At 36.7% G+C, this 25,304-nt stretch overlaps 1 protein-coding gene across 3 annotated transcripts in view; it reads left to right on the top strand.

Annotated features, from left to right (window-relative positions):
- carmil2 (capping protein regulator and myosin 1 linker 2) overlaps window positions 1-25,304 on the top strand; it is a 54,013-nt gene that overhangs the window by 7,818 nt on the left and 20,891 nt on the right. For all 3 annotated transcript variants that reach the window (XM_055174379.2, XM_055174380.2, XM_055174381.2), the window contains 22 exons: window positions 589-677; window positions 783-877; window positions 988-1,074; window positions 2,174-2,283; window positions 2,584-2,661; window positions 4,143-4,219; window positions 4,302-4,406; window positions 4,522-4,591; window positions 4,920-5,001; window positions 8,767-8,863; window positions 9,160-9,214; window positions 9,938-10,110; window positions 10,215-10,283; window positions 10,440-10,533; window positions 10,613-10,711; window positions 11,573-11,701; window positions 11,797-11,910; window positions 12,517-12,689; window positions 14,079-14,166; window positions 14,246-14,338; window positions 14,919-14,985; window positions 18,721-19,118. In XM_055174379.2, the coding sequence (XP_055030354.2) occupies window positions 589-677; window positions 783-877; window positions 988-1,074; window positions 2,174-2,283; window positions 2,584-2,661; window positions 4,143-4,219; window positions 4,302-4,406; window positions 4,522-4,591; window positions 4,920-5,001; window positions 8,767-8,863; window positions 9,160-9,214; window positions 9,938-10,110; window positions 10,215-10,283; window positions 10,440-10,533; window positions 10,613-10,711; window positions 11,573-11,701; window positions 11,797-11,910; window positions 12,517-12,689; window positions 14,079-14,166; window positions 14,246-14,338; window positions 14,919-14,985; window positions 18,721-19,118 (2,442 nt within the window). The remainder of the gene's footprint in view (window positions 1-588; window positions 678-782; window positions 878-987; window positions 1,075-2,173; window positions 2,284-2,583; window positions 2,662-4,142; window positions 4,220-4,301; window positions 4,407-4,521; window positions 4,592-4,919; window positions 5,002-8,766; window positions 8,864-9,159; window positions 9,215-9,937; window positions 10,111-10,214; window positions 10,284-10,439; window positions 10,534-10,612; window positions 10,712-11,572; window positions 11,702-11,796; window positions 11,911-12,516; window positions 12,690-14,078; window positions 14,167-14,245; window positions 14,339-14,918; window positions 14,986-18,720; window positions 19,119-25,304) is intronic.

Below are 25,304 nucleotides of genomic sequence, written 5' to 3'. Positions count from 1 at the left end.
ACCGAGATGTTGAAATGACGGCTAACTATAGACCCAATTTAGTCCGGCTATGAGTAAACCACTTCTACCTTAAATAACCTTGAATTTGGTTAAATGCCATTTTTGCCAAAATAACATGAAGATGCATGATATTCCAACATGTAAGCAAAGTCAACAGGTGTTCAAAGTGTTTGCTTTCACTTGTTTTTAATGTATACGTATCGTCTATTCTTGGGCTATGGTAGACGTCTGTTAGACTTTCATTGACAGCCCAAATTTAGCCTTGTTTTAGCCAAAATTGCTTGGTGGGATAGTTCTGTAATGGATCAAAATGCAAGGTTTCAAAACTCAGCTGGTTGCATGAACAGAAACCCAATGCAAACCAAGTAGAGTCAAAACATTAACAAACAGAGAACTGAAGAACAGAAGTCTGTATGTACACAGGAAAATATAGGGAATGAAACTAAACACGTGATAAGCAGGAAACAGATATTACAGGTATGAAAGTTAAGTCCATAGATAGATCTCAAAATAAGAGTCTTAAAAAAATGCTAGATTCACAACCAGATTCCCAACACAATGTATTTTTGATGTGTCTCTTGTTTTCAGACACCTGATGTGCAGGAGCAGGTCCTGTACATGGTCACCAGATCTCCTGCTCTGGAAGAAGTCAGTCTGGAAGCCAGTGGCCTCAAAATGTGAGTTTAATATCCAAGTTCAATAGGAAAACATACCATCTGATCAATGTATTTTGTTTTAAACATTATTTATTTGTATCTACTTTATTTTCAATCCTTCTGCAGGGAATTCGCTGTTAAGATGGCCTGCGCTCTTCAGGACAATTCTGCCTCTGCTGTCCATATCATCAACTTGTCTGTCAATGCCATAGAGGACAAAGGTGCCTGTGCATGTATTCCTTTTGATCTAGGATCAGATCTTGGACACATTTAGTCACCTTTTGCAAATATTATAAACATGTATTTATTTTCTTTGTTTTCATGTGTTCAGGTGTGATTGCTCTCAGTCAGTGCTTGAGTAAATTGCCCAGTGGCCTCAGTCAGCTGTACCTCTCAAAGGTCTCTCTTTCTCCGAAAGGTACGGCATTCGTCTCTTACAACATTTCACACTTATACAGCTTTTTTTTGACAGACTTCATGTGCAGTTGCTAAGGTCTTCTCATTGGTTGTTAGTTTGCTGCTACATTAGTAAAGTGTTCTGATTGGTTGCTAGATAGTTAACAAGTCCAACCCTATGTCTGATATTTTGGTCACTATATATGGTTCAGCTGATCCTTCAACTTAAATGTATGCATTCTAAGTAATGCTGGTTGGGTCAAATATAGACAAACCCAACTATTGGGTTTAAATGAACTTGAAGACTTTTTTGTTTTAAGTGTTTTATTTGTCCTTTTTATTTTTGGCTGTGGTAATGCAAACAGTTTACTTGCATTTACTAGGTACATGAAATACATTCATAACTTTAAGGTAGCGTTCATGTCTGTCTCAAGTTAATCTCCGAAGTAAAACACTTGAGCAAGCCTTAGCACACACAACAAAAACTAAACACAGATTTGACAGATTATTATGAATCGAAATCAATTTAATGTCAGGAATCAAACCAATATCAAACCTTAAAGGGGCCATGGCATGAAAATCTGACTTTTTCCATGTTTAAGTGCTATGATTGGGTCCCCAGTGCTTCTGTCAATCTAGAAAATGTGAAAAAGTAAACCATTCTCTACAAGCACATGAAAAAATAGGTAGTTGAAATTTGGCTCTCCTTATGATGTCATAAGGAGCTCTTATTATAATAATGCCACCCCTTAATCTGCACTATCCAACCACAGCATTGCCATTTAGTGCAGAGAAAAGCACAATTGAGTTTAAATTGCAACAAACCACCATCATTGTGATCAGTGTTTGAATTTCATCAGCTTATTTGCATTTTAAAGGACACACCCAAAACGGCACTTTTTTGCACACACCTACAAAGTGGCCATTTTAACATGCTATAATAAATTAATTATTTGTTTTTTTGAGCTAAAACTTCACATATGTGCTCTGAGGAAAGTAAAGATTGATTTGACATCTTAAAAAAGTCTTGTGCCATGGCCCCTTTAAGACATGCAATGCGTTTGTGTATTAACAGCTGTTGTTTAATTCACTTTTAATCTTTCCTTCTCCTGTTGCTGTAGGTTTGGGTTCTCTGGTTCAGGTTTTCCAGCAGAGTTCATCCCTCGCTAACACTTTGACCCACCTGGACCTGAGTGGAAACACTGGTTGCCTGGGAACAGGAGAGGCTGGGGTGAGTGGACGGGGTTACATCCAAATTATATTTCATTCCGTTATGAAAAATGACTTTTTTAGAGTTTTGTTTCTTATTAAATATATGTGATTACAGAAGCCTTTCATTGTTCATGTTGATGGTTTCATATGGTTGAATATGTCTCTTTGGTTTGATTTATTTAGCACCAGAATGGCTTTTTTGCAGGAGATGAGTGAATGTGTAAATGCTATAGAGATTTAATCAGGAAGTGATTGATGCAGTGCGCTTATTATATTTCAAATGATGGGTTAAGTTTATTAGTGCTTGTGTTTGTTATAGAGTCTTTTTACGTTCCTGTCTGCTCCTAATGCAGTTCTACATCTGAATCTCAGCTCCACAGACTGTCCACTTGATACAGTGAGTCACATCACATTTTTACAGTATTGCAATGCTTCATTTTCAGTGGGTGCTCAATTTGTAATGTACAATGACCTGTGAGTCAAATAGAAGTTTAAAGTGTAAGTTCCACTTTAATAAGTTGTTTGGACATATATGTGTCCACTCTACTATGATTTTTTTAAATTAGCAGCAAACCAAAGCACTCTCATTAGGAGCCGATCACACAGAACGCATTTATGGCAGTGGCAGGGGCCTTTTTGAATGATTTTCTATGGGCAGTAAGCGTTATGCATGACTCGCGGGCTGCCTCCTGCGGCATGCGTTTTTCCAGGAGCGCTCTAAGCGGAAAAGTGCCCGCGTTTTTCCATTGTCCAATCGAATGAGGGGAAAACAACCGTTATCCACCTGTTTCTTGACATTAATGTGGGCACCGCCATCTTTGAGCTTTCCTGTTTATGACTTCCGGTGAGCCACTAAAGCTAATGGTAGTCTATTGCGTAGGACACAAGTGTGCCGTTTTGACTGGCTGTTTATTATGAAATAAAAGAAGACTGACATAATTTGTGCAGTTAGGGGTTGCCATAATAGCTAATACAAACGCAGTAGATCTCTACAAAACATTTGTTTTAACCATAATATATGCACAAGAACTGAATTTGTGTGTGGCGCACATGCACTCATGATCTGTAATTACAAATCCATCCAGTAAAACATTTAATAGAAACTGCCAGTAAACAATAAATACAATAATTGTAAAGACAACTAATATTATGCTGATAACAATATGCTGGTTAACCTGATTTATTTATTCTGCTACTATATATTATTACAAAAATGTGATTACAGTACAGAATATATACGACATAATCTGCTTAGTTAATGTTTATAATAGTTCGTAATGTGTTTGCGCGTACTTTTGTTAAGTTTTAAATAAAAAAGCAAATACTTTAAAAAGTAAGCAAATAATTTCATAAGCTCATGTCTCCACCTAGTGCGTCAGAAGCAATGTAATAATATTTTCATAAAACGAAACCAATACTCAATACATGTAGTAGTTTAATATGTTTATTATGGTTTGTTCAAATAACTTATAATGTGTTGAATGAGAAAGATACTGCTGACTGTGTCGGACCGAGTGAAGCTCGATGTGTCGCCATAAACAAGTCCATTAAAAATTGCCGTTTAAAAAAAACTCACACAAGAGGGACAATTGTGACATTTCAAACCACCCCCTGAAAAGTTAAAAACACAAAGTCTTGGTAAATTCCATGTACAAACACTCGACTGACTTTCCCATTGTAAAGATACTGCTATGTCTTTGTGCTTTTATATTTGCGCATTGAAGACCCGTCATCTCCGATCAACAACACAAAATTATTGATTATATCTTCATATATTCACCAATGAGACTTTACACACACACATAACCTTTTTGAACCTTTTGAATTATAATTTCTTCAACATTTTTGTTAACTTCAGTTTATTTTATTACCGTCTAGCTGTTTGTGTCGCTCTCTTTGGGCTGCTGCACTACTCTGAGATACCTCAACATCTCCAGGAACACGTTTTCCCACAGGTGAGCCGTTAAATGGGCAATTACATGAATTATACATATAGACATCAAGTTTGTACCGATCTACTATGTATGTCTGTTGTAGGAAAGTGCGAGAGGTCACACGAAGCGTGAGGGATTTCTTTAGCAAAAGCACTGTGTTGAAATACGTAGGATTGGCTGGAAATAAACTACCTCCTGATGCTCTGAGGTATGGGCTGCGTGCATATGAGCATATACATGCAGTATAGAGAGAACTTAATATCCTGTGGCAGGTATTGATCTTTAGCATCTGTTGGCTTATATATTAGTTTTGTGTACTTCAGATTGTTACTACAGGGCCTGGCAACAAACACTCATTTATCTGAGCTGGAGCTTGACGTCAGCTGTTGTGAGGTACAAACACACATCATTGTTTTCATCTGTTTTCTGAGCTTAAACCTATTAGGTACATGAACAAATATAATTGTAATAGTTTCTATTGCTCAACTGGTAGATCATTGTGCCTGCAAGTGCAACACCACAGACATGAATTTAATTTCCTGTTAAATCTTAAAATTCATGGTCACTTTGGATAAGAGCTTCTGCCAAAATTGAAATTTTACATTAAAGGAAGTATCTTATGCAGTTGTTGGGGTAAATAATGTGTTGACTTGACACAAAAATGCACACAGACGTTTAGATATGACCATGTGTGAATGCTCATGTGTGTTATTTTGTGCAGCTGAGGTCAGCTGGAGCTCAGGTGATTCAGGAACACATCTTTGAAGCCAGGGCCATCTCCGGTCTGGATCTGTCTGACAACGGTACAGTCTCTACTTCTAATTGTTACTCTCAATGCTATTCTCTATTACTTTTGCAGCGTGTCCTCCTGTCAGATCTGTTATATTGCTGTCATTCTCACAGAGAGCCGCTCTCTCTTTAACCTCTCGCTCTAATTGACACATTGAAGCAGAGAGATGGAGAGATGCATTAATCTGACTTTGTGTGCATGACTGGGTTTCTGTTTCTCCTGTTAATTGAAGCAGCTCACTTTAAAGAGCACCTATTGTCCGATTCACGTTTTTAAATTTCATTTGGTGTGTGTAAGTGTATTAGTACATGTTAACGATATGAAGAAGGTACATACCCCAAAGTAAACGATGATGCAAGTTATCGTCTCCAATGTAAATCTCTTTTCTTGGACTAAAACAAACATACGGATTGTAGGCAACAGTTTACTTCCTGGGATTGGTGATGTAGACAAGACCGACATCATAATTCCTCCCACTTCGGACTCATAGCCTGTAAGTTAACTCCTGTTAGCATTGCATTGACCGAATCTTTCAAACATAGTAAGGAGCGTCACATTTCCGGCTGACGTCAGAGGTATTCAGGCCAATCACAACGTACAGATTAGCTGGCCAATCAGGGACACAGAACTATTCAATTCCATGCATTTCAGGCAGAGAGTAAAATCTGGAGCTACAAAAATGTACGTTATGTGGAAAATTCAATTCAATTCAATTTTATTTATATAGCGCTTTTCACAATTGTTAATTGTTTTAAAGCAGCTTTACATGAGTAGATGTAGGGGAGAACACAGAATAATCAATAGATAATATAAGAAGTAGAATACAGCGGCTAAGAATAAACCGTACAAGTGAGCGTAGTAATAATGTAACGCAGTGGTTCTCAAACTGGGGTCCGGGGCCCCCAGGGGGGCTGCGAGATGGTGTCAGGGGGGCTCCAGTTTTATGACATTTTATAAAATACATGAATTTATCATGAATTCTGTGAAATTAAACCTAAAAAAAAATAAGGCACAACTACTTTGTATAATTTAATGTTTTGTTTAATTAAAATGTGAAGTTTTAGAACTGTTTTTTGTCATAAATTTTCTTTGGGGGGCCGCGAAGGAATGCACCATACACAAAGGGGGCCGCATGCTGAAAAAGTTTGAGAACCCCTGATGTAACAAATACAGGAAAGTGCTAAGTTAAGCCAAAGTTGGCTGACTCTCCTGGGGATGAAAAAATCCCCTAGGAGAAAAACCCAGTGGGAAAACTCCTAGAAGAACAAAAACCCTTAGGAGAGATTAATATATATTGATATATATAAACACGGTAGGGATAGGAAGCGGGTAAGCCGATTAAACTGGTTCAGCCGGTGGTCGTTGGTCGCGCATCGGCTGGGCATCACGTTGAAGGACAGCCAGTAGAAAATAATGTGTTTTTTAACAATAAACCATGCAAACACATGTATTACATGTGTATTATACCAAATTCACAAAAATAACATTGTTTTTTAGCAATGAAATAGGCGCACTTTAACACATCACATTAGAGGGACTGTAACTACAACTTTAAATGTAAAACAAGCACTTTATTTTTTGGTAAAGTTGATTTTAATTGAGTAGAGTGTTTTGGATTTAGGGCTGTTTTAGTTCACTTTAGTTTTCTTATATTTATTAGGTTAACAGCAAAAGAATGTAACCGCTAATTTATACATTATTTGCTTTTAATACCCCTTCAGGTTAGATTAAACCATTAAAATATGAAGTGTATGGTACAAAACACCAAACTTTTAATTTGTCAAAAAGGCAAACCACAGTGTATAACCACAGTAAATCTGGGTTTTATTTCAATATACAGAAAAAATACAAACTCACAGGTATTAAAGCATACATTGTCCACAATTAAATAATAATTGTTGATCTTCTTTTGTTGTAATATTTTGTTGTCATTGTCCCTGGGTTATGTCTTTAAACTTTGTACGTGTGTTGTGTGTCATTTTTTGCCAGGCTTCCATAAATTCTTCTCAAAGCTGAGCTTCATATTATACTCCAAACACACCAATGCAACATGCTTTTTAAATTTGTCATGTACATTTTGTAATGCCCCTTCACTAAATATTTGAATGAAGGGCGAAGTTGGACACTACTGTAGATTTTTGCATACACTTGCAAAATTTTTACCGCTATGAACTGACTGTCTTTTATTATTTGCTAATCCTTTGCTGAGGTCTTCTGAATGGTTTTGTTGTGTTGCTAGTATATTGTCGGGTGGTAGTGCCTATGGTGTTGCTATAGGGGGGTATTTTTTTATTTGTTTCTAGGCCGCTGGTAAGCATTTTCCTACACCCCCGATTTAACCTAATTTCAATACAAAACAAAAAAGTTGTTGTGGGTGCCTAAAAATTATTACCACCATTAACCCTTCAGAGACTGTTGGAGTAGATGTATTCAGGCTATGTTATTTTTATAACCCCTTTCATATGTAAAGCGCTTTGAGTACTGAGAAAAGTGCTATATAAATGTAACGAATTAAGAGATAACACAAAATAGGCATGATTATATATGCAACATGAGAAAAGACTCAGCACATCAGGCAGAATAGCACGTAACACACAGGACTGCTGCAGGGCTATCACACCTGTCTCAACACATATACAGTACAAACGCAAACATGAGAGACAAAGTGGCCGTATGAAATCACTAAGAAAGACGTTTGAATTAAGGTGACAACATACATGACCAGAACCTCTGATGATACTGACTTTCTGCCCCCAAAGCTTTTTGAGACCTACATTAAAAGTCTAATAAGTGGGAAGGAAATAACTATAGTGAAGATCTTTAACACTATAAGAAAGATTTGTTGGTTCAACTTAAAAAAGTAAGTTACCTGGTTGACTAAAAATATTAGTTACTTCAAAGAAAAGTGGTGTGTAAGTTGTTGTGTCAACTAATATTTTTAATTTAATTAACTCAAAATGTTAAAGGAGAACATCACTGTTTTTTAATATTTTACTATATTCTTACCTCAACTTAGACAAATTAATACATACCTATCTTTTTTCAATGCGTGCGATTAATCTTTGTACAAAGCGTCATAAATGTGTTAGCATTTAGCATAGCCCCATTCATTCCTTAGGATCCAAACAGGGATGAATTTAGAAGCCGCCAAACACTTCCATGTTTTCCCTATTTAAAGACTATTACATGAGTAGTTACACGAGTAAGTATGGTGGCACAAAATAAAACATTGCGATTTTTGAGCGGATTTAAAATGAGAACTATATTGCACTTAGTTTGCAGCACTTTGACCTCGGCGCACAGTAACATCATCACTCCTGACTACTCCCTCCTCCTTTAAACTTCTATCAATATTACTGCACCGAGGTCAAAGTGCTGCAAACTAATATAAAATAGCAACGTTTTATTTTTTGCCACCATACTTACTAGTGTAACTACTTATGTCTTTAAATATGAAAAAAACATGGAAGTGTTTGGTGGCTTCTAAATTCATCCCTGTTTGGATCCTAAGGAATGAATGGGGCTAGGATAAATGCTAACACATTTACGTCGCGCTTTACAAAGATTAAGTGCATGCATTGAATAAAGATAGGTATGTGTTAATTTGTCTAATTTGAGGTAAGAACATAATAAAATATTGAAAAGCAGTGGTGTTTTCCTTTAAGGCAACCAGGTAACTTACTTTATTAAGTTAAATGAACTTTTTTAAAGTGTGTCAAATATATGAAAAAAATAGATGACAATCTGAATAAACGACTTCATTCTCTTTTTCCCACAGGCTTTGAAAGCAATATGGTTACTTTAATTCTCTCCATTGGTCGCAGTCAAAGTATTCGACACCTGTCAATTGGACGTAACTTTGCCATGAAGTCAAGGTAAAACATGCATTCTTTACATTGTATAGATTTAAAATATGATGTGTTTTATATCAAAATACTTTTTTCGTACCAATTTTATATGCAGATCCAATTTGCATTTTATCCAATGGCAAAAAAATTACACATTTCACATTTTAAGCCTATATTTACCTTTTAAAATAATGTAAAAGCAGATATCCATCCACCTTTTCATTGATCTGTCCAGCTCTCTCTCCACCTCGTCTTCTCTATTTGTTTTGCTTCTTTCATTTATATTCCTGAGGCATGTTTTTAACACCTCCTCTTTCTCTCAGAGCTCTTACCGACGTATTACACCGCCTCGTACAACTAATCCAAGAAGAGGAGTGTGTGAGTACATCATTTGTAATAATCAGAAACATTATACTACACACACACACTTCACATTGCTCTATTAGAAACACGTCTTGTCATAGCGATAAACAGGCTCTCCCAAATGGTGTCTGTAATATTGTAAAACAGGATCCTCTACCATCAGCCAATGATCTCAATATCTGAATGTCCACCTACAGTCACAGATCTCAACAAGCTGCTGTTTAAAGTCTACAAAATATCACTTAGCAGCAGAGGTTTGTGTGCTTATGTGTGTTTGCCTGAGTCTGTCTGTAATACTAGAACCAATAAAGAGAGGAAATCCACAGGGACGCCTCCCTCATCCGTCCCTCCAGCAAGCTTGGAGTTTTAATTACCCAGAATCCCTCTCCATCAAGACACACCCGGGCTCAGTAATTACACACGGAGCTCCGACTCAAAGACAGGACTCATTAAAATACTGTACACTCTCAGCTTTATGCAACTTCATCCACATTGCAATGAGTATTTATGCTCGCCGATGGATCGATGCTGACCTCCTGTGACCCGACATGCTATTTAGTAGAATTTTTTTTGTAGCTAATGAGATATATAGACCTTGATAGGAATCTTAAATTGCAACCACAGGTTAATGACTGCTTGAAATGAAACTGACTGAAATTAAAGAATCTGAAAGTATATCACAAAATTTTAAGGGTTAAGCAAATGTAGCAGTCTCTCTGTCTCCCTCTCTCTCTCTAGCCATTGGAGTCTCTCTCTGTATGTGACTCCAAATTGAAAACTGGAACCACCATCCTCATCAACAGCCTGGGTAGTAATGTCAGCCTTACCAAGATTGACATCAGTGGAAACAGTATAGGTGATACGGGTGCAAAGATGCTATCAAAAGCCCTCATGATCAACACCAAGCTAAAGTAATTGTTATATACATGGGAACTGCAGCTTGTATATCTTGCAATGTGTATTGACAATTTAAACTATTTTGGTTATTAAGATTTTGCTTCTTTGTCTGAAACAGAACACTCATTTGGGACAGAAACAATGTTACTGCAGGAGGGTTCGTGGATGTAGCCAATGCCATGGAAAAGTAGGATTGTCCTTACTGCAGACTTTTCAGTAACTTTTTTTGGGAACAAATGTATGTAATGCTTGTATGTGTGTGTGTGTGTGTGTGTGTGTGTGTGTGTGTGTGTGTGTGTGTGTGTGTGTGTGTGTGTGTGTGTGTGTGTGTGTGTTCAAACAGGAACACAACACTACAAAACATGCCGATTCCACTGAGTGATGTTTTACAAGCCTATCGTAACAACCCTGAGAAAACAGAAGAGGCTCTGCAGAAGGTTTGTTGTAAATGTCAGTACTATAGAAAAACTGGAGAACAGGTGATGATGTGTAACAAACTCTTTTGTGTGTGTGTAGATTCAAGCTTGTTTAAGCAGGAACAATCAGAGACAGTGTAAGATGGGTGAGGAAATGTGTAATCTGCAGCATGGACTCAAGACCACACGCTCTGAACAGGTTTGACTCTGGTTTGAACCACTATGATTATTACCATGTATAGAGTAATATGATATAGAAGCAGGGCTGCTTGAATAAAATTCTTTCACCTTTAAAGGAAAACAACACAGTTTTTTAATATTTTGCTATATTCTTACCTCAAGTTAGACAAATTAGTACATACCTATCTTTATTCAATGCGTGCACTTAATCTTTGTACAACGTGTCGTGAATGTGTTAGCATTTAGCCTAGCCCCATTCATTCCTTAGGATCCAAACAGAGATGAATTTAGAAGCCACCAAACACTTCCATGTTTTCCCTATTTAAAGAATGTTACATGAGTAGTTACACGAATAAGTATGGTGGCACAAAATAAAACAGTCTTTAAATAGGGAAAACATGGAAGTGTTTGGTGGCTTCTAAATTCATCCCTGTCTGGATCCTAAGGAATGAATGGGGCTATGCTAAATGCGATTACATTCATGAGGCGCTGTACAAAGATTTATTGCACGCATTGATAAAAGATAGGTATGTATTAATTTGTCTAAGTTGAGGTAAGAACATAGTAAAATATAAAAAACTGTGGTGTTTCCTTTAATAAACAAACTGTGGCAAACGTAGCACAATTCTGCAGGAAAGCTTTTGGTTAGGAGTCCCCTGTCTCTGGTGATAAAAAAATTAACCAGGAAGGAATATAATCTGAATATAGTGAGGAATAATAGTGTGACCTTTATCTTAGGCATGTGTCTTTTAAAGTAAGCAATCAGGGATTTTTATGTATTATTACTGTTCTATTCCTGTTGTTGCCATATTGACCACAGCAGTATTCTGATTGTTCAGATCGTAATTTTGTGATTCTGTCTCTTTTTCTGTGTGTACAGTTAGTACAGGATCTCTGTAAGAAACTACAGGACAGTGTACATCCTCTAACCTGCTACAATATACAAGAGGTGCAGTCGGACATCCTGCTCGCGGAGGAAGCTCTCCAGCATGCAAAGACAGCCATCAATGTACAAACTTACACATCTACACAATCAACGTAATACTACCAAACAAATTCACATGTGTATATGATGCTTAAAAAAGGGTGATCACTGCCTTTTAGTCTTTTGTAGGGCTTTATGAGCTGGGAAAAGCGCCCTCTAGTGATGACATGCTGAAACACATTCTCAATGACACAGCTAAAGCCCTCAAGAGTGAGATCACTGAGGAAATACAGGTAAAGTTAAAAGTCTTAGGCCACCATCACCAGCTTTGTTGTTTTATCAAAGTTTTAATGTCCATCAATATTTATTTTTCACTCTTTTTTAAGATACAAACAGAAAATACAGGAAATATACACAAAATAATTTTCAGGACTAAATGTCTTCTTCAGGCATCAGTCAGTATTTAGTGGGACCTCTCTTGGCATGAAACACATCTTGAGCTTTTTTGAAGTCCTGAAGTCATTCGAATAGAATTAGAAATTAAGATTGAATTTAATTTAAGTTTAAGAGATCCTGCAGCTGCCTGCTATTGCTCAAGTGAAAGGGGAGTTTACCCGAAATACTTGACAGTTCAGCTTATACTTTTATACTGTTTTTAATACCACATACACATTTCCGGTATTTTCTGGTTGTATTCTAATAAAGAGACTGAGAAATAATTATATATGATCACTATACAATTGCAAAAACAAAAAATCTAATTTTAGCATGGTGGCCTAAGACTTTTGCACAGTACTGTATGTGTAGTGTCCGCTAAGCAATAGATACTTGTTGCTTTTGTGTCAGTCATCTTTAAGTTTGATGGCTTTAGAAATCAAATTTTCTCTTGTGGTTTGCAGGAACTGGCAACGGCAGTGCTGCAGTCTGCGCAGTTGACCTGCCCCAGAGTCGTCCAGAGGTCAAGTGTCAGCGAGCAGCTGGCAGATCGCGTGGCCAAGAAGACACGACATGCAGGACACTTTATTCAAAACACAATGAAAGAGGCAGAAAACAGCATCAGAAACAAACTCAGGTCAGAGTTTTCCTAGTTTAGTGTTTTTGTGATTCTGTAACTCAATTGCACTGCGTTAACAGCGCAAAAGGTCATGTGTTCGATCCCTTGGAACAAACATATTGATTAAAAGTATACTTTGTAATGAAATTTAAGTCGCTTTGGATTAAAGCATCTGCCAAATGCATACATATAAATGTGTTTGCCCTTTAAAAATGCGCTCAGTTTTCAGTCAAAACGTGGCAGGTAGTTAAAATCACACGACTATCCGAATTTTACTTCCTTTTTAGTAAAACCTCTCTTTTTGGACACTTTCACTGACAAAATAATTTAAATATAGGTTATTATTATTACCATTTGCTTTTGTTTTATGCAGTATCCAGTGTTACAGTATCACTGCAAAAAATGACTTTCTTACTTAATATTTTTGTCTTGTTTTCAGTAGAAATATCTAAAAATTCTTAAATCAAGATGTATTTTCTTAATGAGCAAAATGACCTAAGAAAATAATACTTGTTTTTAGACAAAAAATATACAATTTAAGTGAATTCATGCTTAAAACAAGCAAAATTATCTGCCATGGGGTGAGAAAATTTTACTTGAATTAAGTGTTTAAGAAAATAGAAATCTTATTTCACAATTTTTTTTCTCACCCCAGTGGCAGTAAATTTTGCTTGTTTTAAGGACAATTTCACTTAAATTGTATATTATTTGTCTTAAAACTAGACTTATTTTCTTAGGTCATTTTGCTCATCAAGAAAAAGCATCTTAATTTAAGAATTTTTAGATATTTCTAGTACTGAAAACAAGACAAAAATACTAAGTAAGAAAGTCTTTTTTTGCAGTGTATATATGGCAGTATCAGTCCAAGACCATTGTAACATCCATAAAACATACTGTGTGCACCTTTAAAGGGGACATATCATAACAACCTGAATTTTTCCATGTTTAAGTGCAATAATTGGGTCCCCAGTGCTTCTGTCAACCTAGAAAATGTGAAAAAGATCAACCCACTAACTTAGTTTTGGTAAACCATTCTCTGCAAGCATGTGAAAAAATAGCTCATTGAAATTTGGCTCCCCTTGTGATGTCAGAAGGGGATAATACCGCCCTTTAATCTGCACTCTCCAACAACGGCACTTGCATTTAGTGCACAGATCAGCTCATTTACATTTAAAATAACACCCAAAAAACGGCACATTTTGCTCACATCTACAAGGTGGCAATTTTGAACATGCTATAATAAATTATCTATGATATTTTGAGCTAAAACGTCACATACATACTCTGGGGACACCAAAGATTTATGTTACATTCTTGTGAAATATTCCCTTTAAGAAGCTAAATAATCCAATAATGATTTCTTGAATCCTCAGTAATAATTTTCCTCACTCCGTTTTTCTCTCTCAGTGAACTGAAACTGTCTGTCAGCGTCTCTCTGGTGGAAAGTATAATTGATGAAGTTCTTCAGGACTTGGCGGTGGCTCAGGAAAAACTGGTGAGTTGCATTTATGAACGTGTATATCGAGCACATGAGTATTGCGTTGATACCTAACACGTATCTCGCTTACTTTCAGGACAAGCACATGAGGGAGTTTTCTCAATCCACTAATATGAAGGCCAACATTCCTCAGCTCAGAGTGATGGAGCATGAATTCCCTACTGATGATGTGAGACCTGAGCACCACTTCTTAATTCAATACATACATACTCACAATTCCTTACATTGACTTTTTGTTGTGCATAACAATCTGTAAATTATATATTAAAGCAGTAAGCCCCTCGATGCCAGTGCAGTGAAAACGAGAGGCACACACAGCACATATGCCAATGTTTGATTGTTTTTATTATTAATAATAATCAAATTCTTCAAAATAAATAATATTAAATTACTTTTTCAGGCAAAATATCTAAGTTCATTAGCCTGTAAGCTTTTTACAGTTGCCAAGCAACATACTAATTTAGTGCATTAATAAGCGGAGCCCAACTTTGGAGACCACTAAGTGAAAATTATTTTCTCAAAACATTTTTAATGAGGTTACAGACATTTATATTTAGATATTTATATTAATAAATTAGAAATCTTAGCTGTATGATCATAAAAATGAGTGGTCTTTTATATTTATTAACATTTTTTCCTAGAAAAGTGATTTCATGTTTCATCAAATCAGATTTAATTTTCCTGTCTTGAGTTTGGTGTTAGCTCTGTGTATGCTGTGCATAAGCTGACTTGTCTTTGCATGTCCTCAGTACGTTCCAGTCGTCTGCAGGAGCAGCTTCCACTCCCGTAGCATCCGTCCCGCCCCGTCTATCAAAAGTAGGTCCGCTCTATCTTACCTTGCAATGAGCATCCTGCCTCTTTCTGTCCAGTGCTATACCTCTGCTTTTGCCCTCCTGAATTAAATTCGATTGGATCTTACACAGCTGACATAGCGCCTTGTTTTCGGAAAGATGATTGGTTGTAGTAAACCCTTGCACCAGACATCACAGCTGTTGAGGTCAGAGGTCATGTTCAGGTCTGTTTAATTATGCGGTCATCAGGGTGAGGGGGTGTCAGTGCTTTATGTAAACTACAGCCAGGATATTTTAACAATAGACCAAATGTTTGTCACTGTTTCTGACTTTCAAGTTCAAAAACAAGACATGTTACTCCTATTTATTACTGAAATCTATTCATATTTTTTGCACATTGTATTCCAATGAATACAATTTATATAAAAAATTCTGACCACTAAATATCTGTTTCATTTAAACAATGTTTTATGTTAACTTCAGAATCTAAAAGATTACCGTAAAATCCACCCGACATCTTGTGTGTGTGATTGTGTACGTATGTTCTGAAGTATGCATGCAGCAGTGCTAGTGTGCACTTCAAAGCATGCTTTGTTGTTTGAAATATGGTCTGTGAGGAGGGGATCCCCATCTCATGGGATTTCCCCTTCCTGTCTAATTGCTGCTGTCTCTGTGCGGTAAGGGGGTGGGGGGAGATTTTGGGAGGTCTCACCCTGTGTGTAAACCAAATATAATCAGCTGTATGTCACATTGGAGACAGCAGAAAACTAGAGCATGACCATGTTACTCTCACATCATTGAGCCCCTCAGACACACCCGCCCAAAACCATAACAGAGCCCCTCCCCCAAACCCTCCTCTTCCTCTGCTCCTTTGTGTACATTCACCTGTTCCCTCATCTCTATATTTCCTTTCTTCATCTTCTTCATCAAGTGTTTTGGTTAATCCCATTTAGTTTAACATAAGAAATATATTATTTACATTGTAAATGTTAATTAGGTATATTTTTCTTAATAGATAAGCATAAACTACAATATATATTTTACAAGTATGCAGCACATATATACTATATAGACAAACTATTGTATTGTTATAAGATGTAGTATAGTATGCAATACATGCATTGTATATGAAATACTATTAAATTTTGGTAGATATAGTATAGTATGCAATACATATATAGTATATATTGACAAACTATTGTATTGTGATAAGATGTAGTATAGTATGCAGCAAATATATAGTACTGTATGTACACAAACTTATTGTATTGTGATAAGATGTAGTATAGTATGCAGCACATATATAGTACTGTATATACACAAAATTATTGTATTGTGATAAGATGTAGTATAGTATGCAGTACATACATAGTATATGCACAAAATTATTGTATTGTAATAAGATGTAGTACTGTATGTAGTATGCAATATGCAGTACATACATAGTATATACACAAAATTATTGTATTGTAATAATAAGATGTAGTATGGTATGCAGCACATATATAGTTTATAATAAACTATTATATTGTGATAAGATGTAGTATGGTATGCAGCACATATATAGTTTATAATAAACTATTATATCGTGGTAAATGTAGTATAGAATGCAGATCATATGTAGTACTGTATATCCATAAAATTATGATATTGTTATAAGAAGTAGTATGGTATGCAGCACATATATTGTATATACAAAATTATTGTATTGTTATAAGATGTAGTATAGTATGCAGCACATATATAGTATATGATAAACTATTGTATTGTGATAAGATGTAGTATAGTATGCAGCAAATATATAGTATATACACAAAATTATTGTATTGTTATAAGATGTAGTATTGTATGCAGCACAATATATAGTATATCCACAAAATTATTGTATTGTTATAATATGTAGTATTGTATGCAGCACATATATTGTATATACACAAAACTATTGTATTGTTATACAATGTAGTATAGTATGCAGCACATATATAGTATATACACAAAATTATTGTATTGTTATAAGATGTAGTATAGTATGCAGCACATATATAGTATATACACAAAATTATTGTATTGTTATAAGATGTAGTATAGTATGCAGCACATATATAGTATATGATAAACTATTGTATTGTGATAAGATGCAGTATAGTATGCAGCAAATATATAGTATATACACAAAATTATTGAATTGTTATAAGATGTAGTATTGTATGCAGCACATATATAGTATATACACAAAACTATTGTATTGTTATACAATGTAGTATAGTATGCAGCACATATATAGTATATACACAAAATTATTGTATTGTTATAAGATGTAGTATAGTATGCAGCACATATATAGTATATGATAAACTATTGTATTGTGATAAGATGTAGTATAGTATGCAGCAAATATATAGTATATACACAAAATTATTGTATTGTTATAAGATGTAGTATTGTATGCAGCACAATATATAGTATATCCACAAAATTATTGTATTGTTATAATATGTAGTATTGTATGCAGCACATATATTGTATATACACAAAACTATTGTATTGTTATACAATGTAGTATAGTATGCAGCACATATATAGTATATACACAAAATTATTGTATTGTTATAAGATGTAGTATAGTATGCAGCACATATATAGTATATACACAAAATTATTGTATTGTTATAAGATGTAGTATAGTATGCAGCACATATATAGTATATGATAAACTATTGTATTGTGATAAGATGCAGTATAGTATGCAGCAAATATATAGTATATACACAAAATTATTGAATTGTTATAAGATGTAGTATTGTATGCAGCACATATATAGTATATACACAAAACTATTGTATTGTTATACAATGTAGTATAGTATGCAGCACATATATAGTATATACACAAAATTATTGTATTGTTATAAGATGTAGTATAGTATGCAGCACATATATAGTATAAGATAAACTATTGTATTGTGATAAATTGTAATATAGAATGCAGCACATATATAGTATATACACAAAATTAATGTATTGTTATAAGATGTAGTATTGTATGCAGCACATATATAGTATATACTAAACTATTATAGTGTGATAAGATGTGGTATAGTATGCAATACATGTGTAGTATATAGACAGACTATTGTATTGTGGTAAATGTAGTTTAGTATTTAGTACAAATGTAGTACTGTATACATAAAATTATGATATTGTTATAAAAAGTAGTATGGTATGCAGCACATATATAGTACTGTATATACTCAAAACTATTGTATTGGGATAAGATGTAATAAAGTATGCAGCACATATATAGTATATGATAAACAATTGTATTGTTATAAGATGTAGTATGATATGCAGCATACATACATGTATATACATATTTGCATATTTAAAAGAAATCAAAATCATGTTAATGCCACACAAAAAAAGTTTTTTTGGTTGAAATGTGACTTGGACATATTTTCATGAGAGTCACTAACAACCTCATCTATCATGTGCATATCCATAACCTGCAGTGCTGTCCAGCGATCATCTTCCCAGGTTTTATTTTTCTCATTCACGTTTCCTATTCTCTTTAAGCATTCATCTCTCTCCCATCTATTGCATATCAGCAGATCCATCACTTCCCCCTCTATTTCTGACTGCCTCTGTGTATTTTCTCCTTTTTCAATTTCGATTTTACACATATGTCTAAATATATATAATACAGGACTTATTCCCACTCACCCTCACTATCTCCGTCCCACTATCTCCCTCTCTCTTTGCAGGTCTGTTAGATGTGGAAGGGGAACAGCAGGCGCGTGCGGCCACACATCCCCAGCAGGAGCTAGAAGAGAGAGGAGGAGGGGGAGGGCTTCGGGTCTCCAGGGTAGGAGCGGAGGAGAGGAGGCGGGCCCTGTCGTTGTCGTTGACGACGAGGCCGTCGATCACAGCAGCAGGCCATCTGAAGCCAGTAAGCCCCGCCTACTCTTGGAGAGAGGCGGATGCTGTTGCCGCTCCCGCTGCTGCTTCAGCTGCTCTTAGCAACAGAGAGCCCCGGCGCTCGGAGCCTGCACTTCCTCAGCCCCCTATGGACCTGCCCATCGAAGGCCAAACATTGAGGCACTACACGCGCTCCAGGCCCAGACCCAACCGCAGGAACAAACAGCCTCCCAGCAAGCCGCAGGTAAGACAGGCTCACGGCCACAGGGGAGGGTTGAGAAGCGAGAAGAATGAAGCCGTGTACGGATGCGAAAGGAGCCGGCTGAGAGGGGGAGAGATAGGGAGGCTGTTGATTGGGAAATATGGGAAGGGAGGGAGAACTGGAGGCTGCCGTCTGATGGCGGAGCTCAGGTTGGATCTTCTGCAGCAGCATGGGCTGTGTCAGTCGCTGGTGTCTCTCCCCATTTTGGTGATGGGCTGAAAATTTTGGGTGTGTATCCACCATTGCCATCTTCGGTGTGCGTGTGTATGCGTGTATGTGGTGCTCAGCTGGGCGGTGTGTGTATAGTGTCAGAATGGGACACTGGTTATAGACGGTTATGCTTGGTGTGACTGCTGTAGCATTTTAATTATTAATGCTTCTAGATCAAGAAGGGTCTGTCTTTTTCCCCCTTGTCTCCCCTGCGCTCCCTCTCTTTCTTTCATCGGAAATGGAGGATCCCTCTATCGGTGGCATTCCTCTGGGTAGTGCCCGAGCGTGGGATCGAAATCTATCCAACATCTCCGTGTGTCTGTGTACACTTTCAATCTTGTCAACAATCTGTTGTAGCTTGACATCTATGGGCGTTTTATAAATATGAAACTGGTTGTGTGTGTGGTCAGCCAGGCTTTCCATCACATTCACAATGTTTTTTGCGCTGTGTGAATGAGATGTTCAGGTTGGTGTGTGACAGTCGGGGTATTTCTGCTGCTGATGCTGCAATGGCTGCGTGTGGTTTCACTGGCACACGCACATCTCCTGTGATTTTTTTGAGGCTGACGTTCCGATGGAGTGTGTGTTTCTGCCATGATACTCATGTAAATTATTACATCCTTATTACACATGTGAGATAGAAAGAAATATTTCATATCTGTGTGTATCGGCAACACTTGTACAGATAATGAATGGTCACTTGATAATGGTTGCCATAGTGATTGGTTTTACGGTGTTGGATTGTAGCTTCTCACACACACATGCCTTTACACTATTGTTTGTTTAACATGCTCCCGTGGCATGGTTATTTGTTTATCTATACACTGTTTTTGATAAGGATAACATTGTGATATTTCATTGTGGGTTTTTTGGTTATTTTGTATCCTTGTATTTTTTATGACCTGACAAGTTATCGTAGTCATGTTATATACAATGGTAAAACCATAGTACTGTGTTACCATATATAAATATCATTTTTATTGGTGTTTACAAGAAAACATTTCCATCTTGATTGTCTAGAACACCATAATAATGTAGTGTAGTGTAGTTAGTCATTTGTGTTTTGTGGGACCCTGTTTGTGAAATCCAGGCTGAAGTCACATAATCTAGTTTAATTTCAATCTTTACCATGGCCTTACTCAGTCAATAATATTAAAGATATCAAGGTTATATTTTCGCAGAATGTTCTTTACATCATATAGGATGATTTTATTTAGTAAGCAGTAACTTAAACCTCAAAAAAGTACTTATGCCGGGGTTTTCACAGGCAGCCAGGGTCACATATTATAGGATGTCCGGTGTTTGCTAGCTGTTTATATGGCTGTGCTGTTAGGTGATGTCATTGTCGGTGTACAAGAACTCTTCCTGTGTTGTCATGACAACCAGCATGCATAGTGGGCATAGTGCTGAATGTTGTCATGGCTACCTGTGAGATGTATCAGTCACCAAGGACCATTATTATTAAGTTTGTATCCACGCACAATCAGAATCGACAGAGATACAATTGATCATGTAATCGCCACATACTGCGTAACCATGGTTACAGGTATATATGTGTGTACTATGTGTCAGTGGCGGCTCGTGACTGCTCATCCGAGGGGTGCTAATTCCAAATAAGTGTTCGGAGTGTTGTGTGTGGTTCCTTTTTTCAAAATATTTGTTCTGCGCATCAAGAGATCTTGTGTGCATCACGTGTTTTGTCAAAATAAGCGCCTGCTACAGCTGCGTCTAAAGGGTTCATGATAAAAGAGACGCTCACGTTCACAAAATACATGCAAGACGCTCCCAGTAAACTCTGATTACACATGAGATCTGCGAGTATCTGGCAAACGCGAGCGTCTCTTTTATCATTAACCCTTTAGACGCATCTGCAGCAGGCGCTTATTTTGACAAAACACATGATGCACACAGGATCTCTCGACACGCAGAACACATATTTTGAAAAAAGGAACCACACACATGACGGGCTACATATATGTTGTGACACACTTAGCATCGAGCGCCCGTGAAAAAGAAGTCACCGGCCACCTGCAAGTTTTAATGTGTGTCTTGACGGAAGGAGGGAGGGGATTTAAAGGATTAGTCAATTTTCTTAAAAGAAAAATCCAGATAATTTACTCACCAGCATGTCATCCAAAATGTCGATGTCCTTCCCTGTTCAGTCAAGAAGAAATTATGTTTTTTGAGGAAAAAATTGCAGGATTTTTCTAATTTTAATGTACTTTAATAGAGCCCAACATTTAATACTTAACTCAACACTTAACAGTTTTTTTCAACGGAGTTTCAAAGGACTATAAACAATCCCAAACGAGGCTTTAGGGTCTTGTCTAGCGAAAGGATTGTCATTTTTGGCAAGAAAAAAAAAGTACTTTTAAACCACAACTTTTCGTCTAGGTCCGGTCCAGCGCGCGCGACCTAACGTAAATGCGTAGTGATGTAGGGAGGTCACGTGTTACATATATAAAACGCACATTTGCGGACCATTTTAAACAATAAACTGCCACAAAGACATTAATTAGTATCAGACATACAACAATGTAGGAACGGTCCTCTTTCAAGACGCTTGTAAACACTGGGGTGGAGTTTCACGTTGGTCGTCTGTGACCTCTTGACGTCATGACGTATTGCGTGGGGTCAGCTGGCGCATCACGACCGGATCTACATGACAGGAAGTTGTGCTTTAAAAGTGTATTTTTTTTTCTTTCTTATCAACAATGACAATCGTTTTGCTAGATAAGACCCTTATGCCTCGTTTGGGATTGTTTATAGTCCTTTGAAACTCCGTTGAAAAAAACTGTTAAGTGTTGAGTTAAGTATTGAATGTTGGGCTCTATTAAAGTCCATTAAAATTAGAAAAATCCTGCAATGTTTTCCTCAAAAAACATAATTTCTTCTCGACTGAACAAAGAAAAACATCAACATTTTGGATGACATGGTGGTGAGTAAATTATCTGGATTTTTCTTTTAAGAAAATGGACTAATCCTGTAAGGAAGAGGTCTCGTGATTATACCATTGTTAAAGGGACAGGTCACCTACAAATAAAAAAAATTTCACACCCGTGTTTTCATAAATTAATTTACATTTACATTCACACACCTGGCAGATGCTTTTATTCAAAGCGACTTACAGTCCATTCAAAGTACTTCACATACTGAACATTTTATCAGTATGTGTGTTCCCTGGGACTCGAGAACCATTCTCTACAAGCACATGAAAAAATAGGTCTTTGAAATTTGGCTCTCCTTATGATGTCATAAAGAGCTCTTATAATAATAATAATACCACCCCTTAATCTAACCACATCACTGCCATTTAGTGCAGAGAAAAGCACAATTGAGTTTTAATTGCAACAAACCACCATCATTGTGATCAGTGTTTGAATTTCATCAGCTCATTTGCATTTTAAAGGACACACCCAAAACGGCACATTTTTGCACACACCTAGAAAGTGGCAATTTAAACATGCTATAATAAATTATTTATATGGTGTTTTGAGCTAAAACTTCACATATGTGCTCTGGGGACCCCAAAGATTTATTTGACATCTTAAAAAGTCTTGTGCCATTGCCCCTTTAAAGGCAAACATGTCTGCATTTCAAGAGAGAAATAATATGGTAATGGATCTGAAATAGTATGACTAAATGATGACTCTGACTTCAATGTGTAGCTGTATACTGGTCTGGTGTTGTTGTTGTTAGCAAGTGTATCTGTTTGTGCTTCTGAGGTCATTGTGCAGTCAGGCAGGGCAACAGACTCTCCGGAGAATTCGGCGCCACTGTTATCAGAGTGATGAGATGAAAATACTACTGTCATTTCCCCAGATCACTTGAATGTGTGCATATCTGTTATATGTTCATTCTTAGATATCAGCGGGATTATTGGCAAGGTTGTGTGTGTCCATATTGTGTGATGGTGTTACTCCTTGGCTGGTGAAAATCCACTGACAGGTGGTGCCTCTGGGAGAAAGTCATGTGTGTGTGGTTTCTATATGTTTGGTGCAAGGCCTTTATTAGCAACCAGGAACATTGTCCAATGCCTTGTGATAAGATCCTCTATAGCGAGGGTAGACAATCCCGCAGATTTTAGCTCATACTCTTATAAAACCTCGCCTACCTGTAGTTATTAGGTGACTCTTTAGACCTTGATTAGTTCTTCAGGTTTGCTTGATTAGAGATGGAGCTAAACTCTGCAGGACATCGGCACTCCGGGGCTGTTTCTCAAAGTCAAGGAAGGATGCTTGGAAGCCAGAATTTCGAGGATGCTGCATCATCGACATCCGTCGAAGGACTGTTCCAATGTCGAGGATCCTCGGAATTGCAACCAAGGACTGAGTCCTTCATTGGAAAAATATCCCATATACAGAAAAGGATGCATATGTGTATCCTTTGCGGTCTTAAATCACCCACAATCCTATGCACGCAGTGCCGAAAGCACACCTTTTTACTGACGTAATGACGCAATGACGTGTTTCATTTATGTGTTCTCCAAATTCTAAAGAGGAGGCTCGCCTAGCCTCTGAAGGAAGTGACTTGGAAAGATCAGTCCTGCCAAGGAAGTATCCTTGACATTGAGAAACAGCCCAGGATGGACGTTGTCTACCCCTGCTCTATGGTATAGCCCTCAGTAAGGCTTAGGTACATACATATACGTTTATTCCTTTAGCAGACACTTTTTTCAAAACTTACAGTTGTGAGAGAATATAACATTTTGGTTAGAATCTTTGGGATTTTTATAGAGAAAGACCTAATGTCACTTTTATTTCTATATTAAATCCATGTTTAAAACGGTTGTTTAACAAAGGTTTTAAAAATCACCCATAAGTCAAACAAGCATTATTCATATAAATTGACAAAACTTACACGTGTTTGTTTGTCCATTCTAAATTAGTTTTAGTTATTTTGACAATCTATTAAAATCTTTCCTATCTATCTTTCCAAATCCTTTCCCTTGAACCTAATAACATTAATCTCCTGGTTGGGAATCACTGCTTTATGGTATGCCATGTGAAAGACTATAACTTTCTCTTGGGCCTGTGATTTTTGCCATTACCTTTATTCCCTTTTAAAGCTCCTATGTGGTAAATTTATTTATTGTCTCCCACAATTCAGTTCCAACTCCTTACTTCCTCTTGTTTTTTTTCTGAATTTAAAGCATTACTCAGTACCATATCAGTATATGTGTGGGATATTTTGAGATGGTTTCACTCCATAACTTAGTATTTAGACTATATTAAAATTCCCCTGTAGGTGTTTCAGGAGAAGAAAAAATGTAATATATCTGATTGAATCACTTTTAGATGCCGTACTGCCTCCTATTGACGCTAAAGTTTCCTTGTTAAAAGGAAATAGCATGGTCTAGTTGGCTTTCAGCTGGTTTGGTGAGCCTAAACCAAGCCTTTAACCAGCAAACCAGACCAGCTTAAACCAGTAAACTTGTGCAGGGCTCTAGAGTGCGACCAATTTTGGTGCGACTTAAAAAAAAAAAAGAGGTTTCACCACCTCTGATTGGTGGTGTCCAGATATTCATGTGCGTGTGTGTACGTTCGAAAATGCATGTCCTGGAGTCAGACAGAGAAAGGTAAATTGCCTCAGATTAGGCGCACCAGGGCAAAAAGTTAGTCTAGAGTAGGCATGGGCCGTTAACCGGTTTAAGGTATACCGAGGTTTTAAAGAGTCAAGGTTTCAAAACCACAAAAATTGTCTGTGATACTGTTTTCAAGGTATGAACCGTGTTTACACAAAATGAATTAAATCATGTAATTGAATTCATGTTTACATTTCAATTGCATATTTTTGAAAAAATATTATCATTTAAAGGATTTATTTTTACCTGGCATAAACGTTGTATGTTGCTTAAAAATAAAATGTATTGTTGATTTTTTTATACGCAGACATTTTAGTGTTATAAGGGCAATACCGCAACACCATAGTATTTTTATTTATGGTTATCATACCGCC

The sequence above is a fragment of the Misgurnus anguillicaudatus genome, chromosome 15, assembly GCF_027580225.2.
Source record: "Misgurnus anguillicaudatus chromosome 15, ASM2758022v2, whole genome shotgun sequence".
Classification (NCBI taxonomy): Eukaryota; Metazoa; Chordata; class Actinopteri; order Cypriniformes; family Cobitidae; genus Misgurnus; species Misgurnus anguillicaudatus.
The sequence above is the reverse complement of the archived record's forward strand: the minus strand, read 5'-3'. Positions and strand labels throughout refer to the sequence as shown.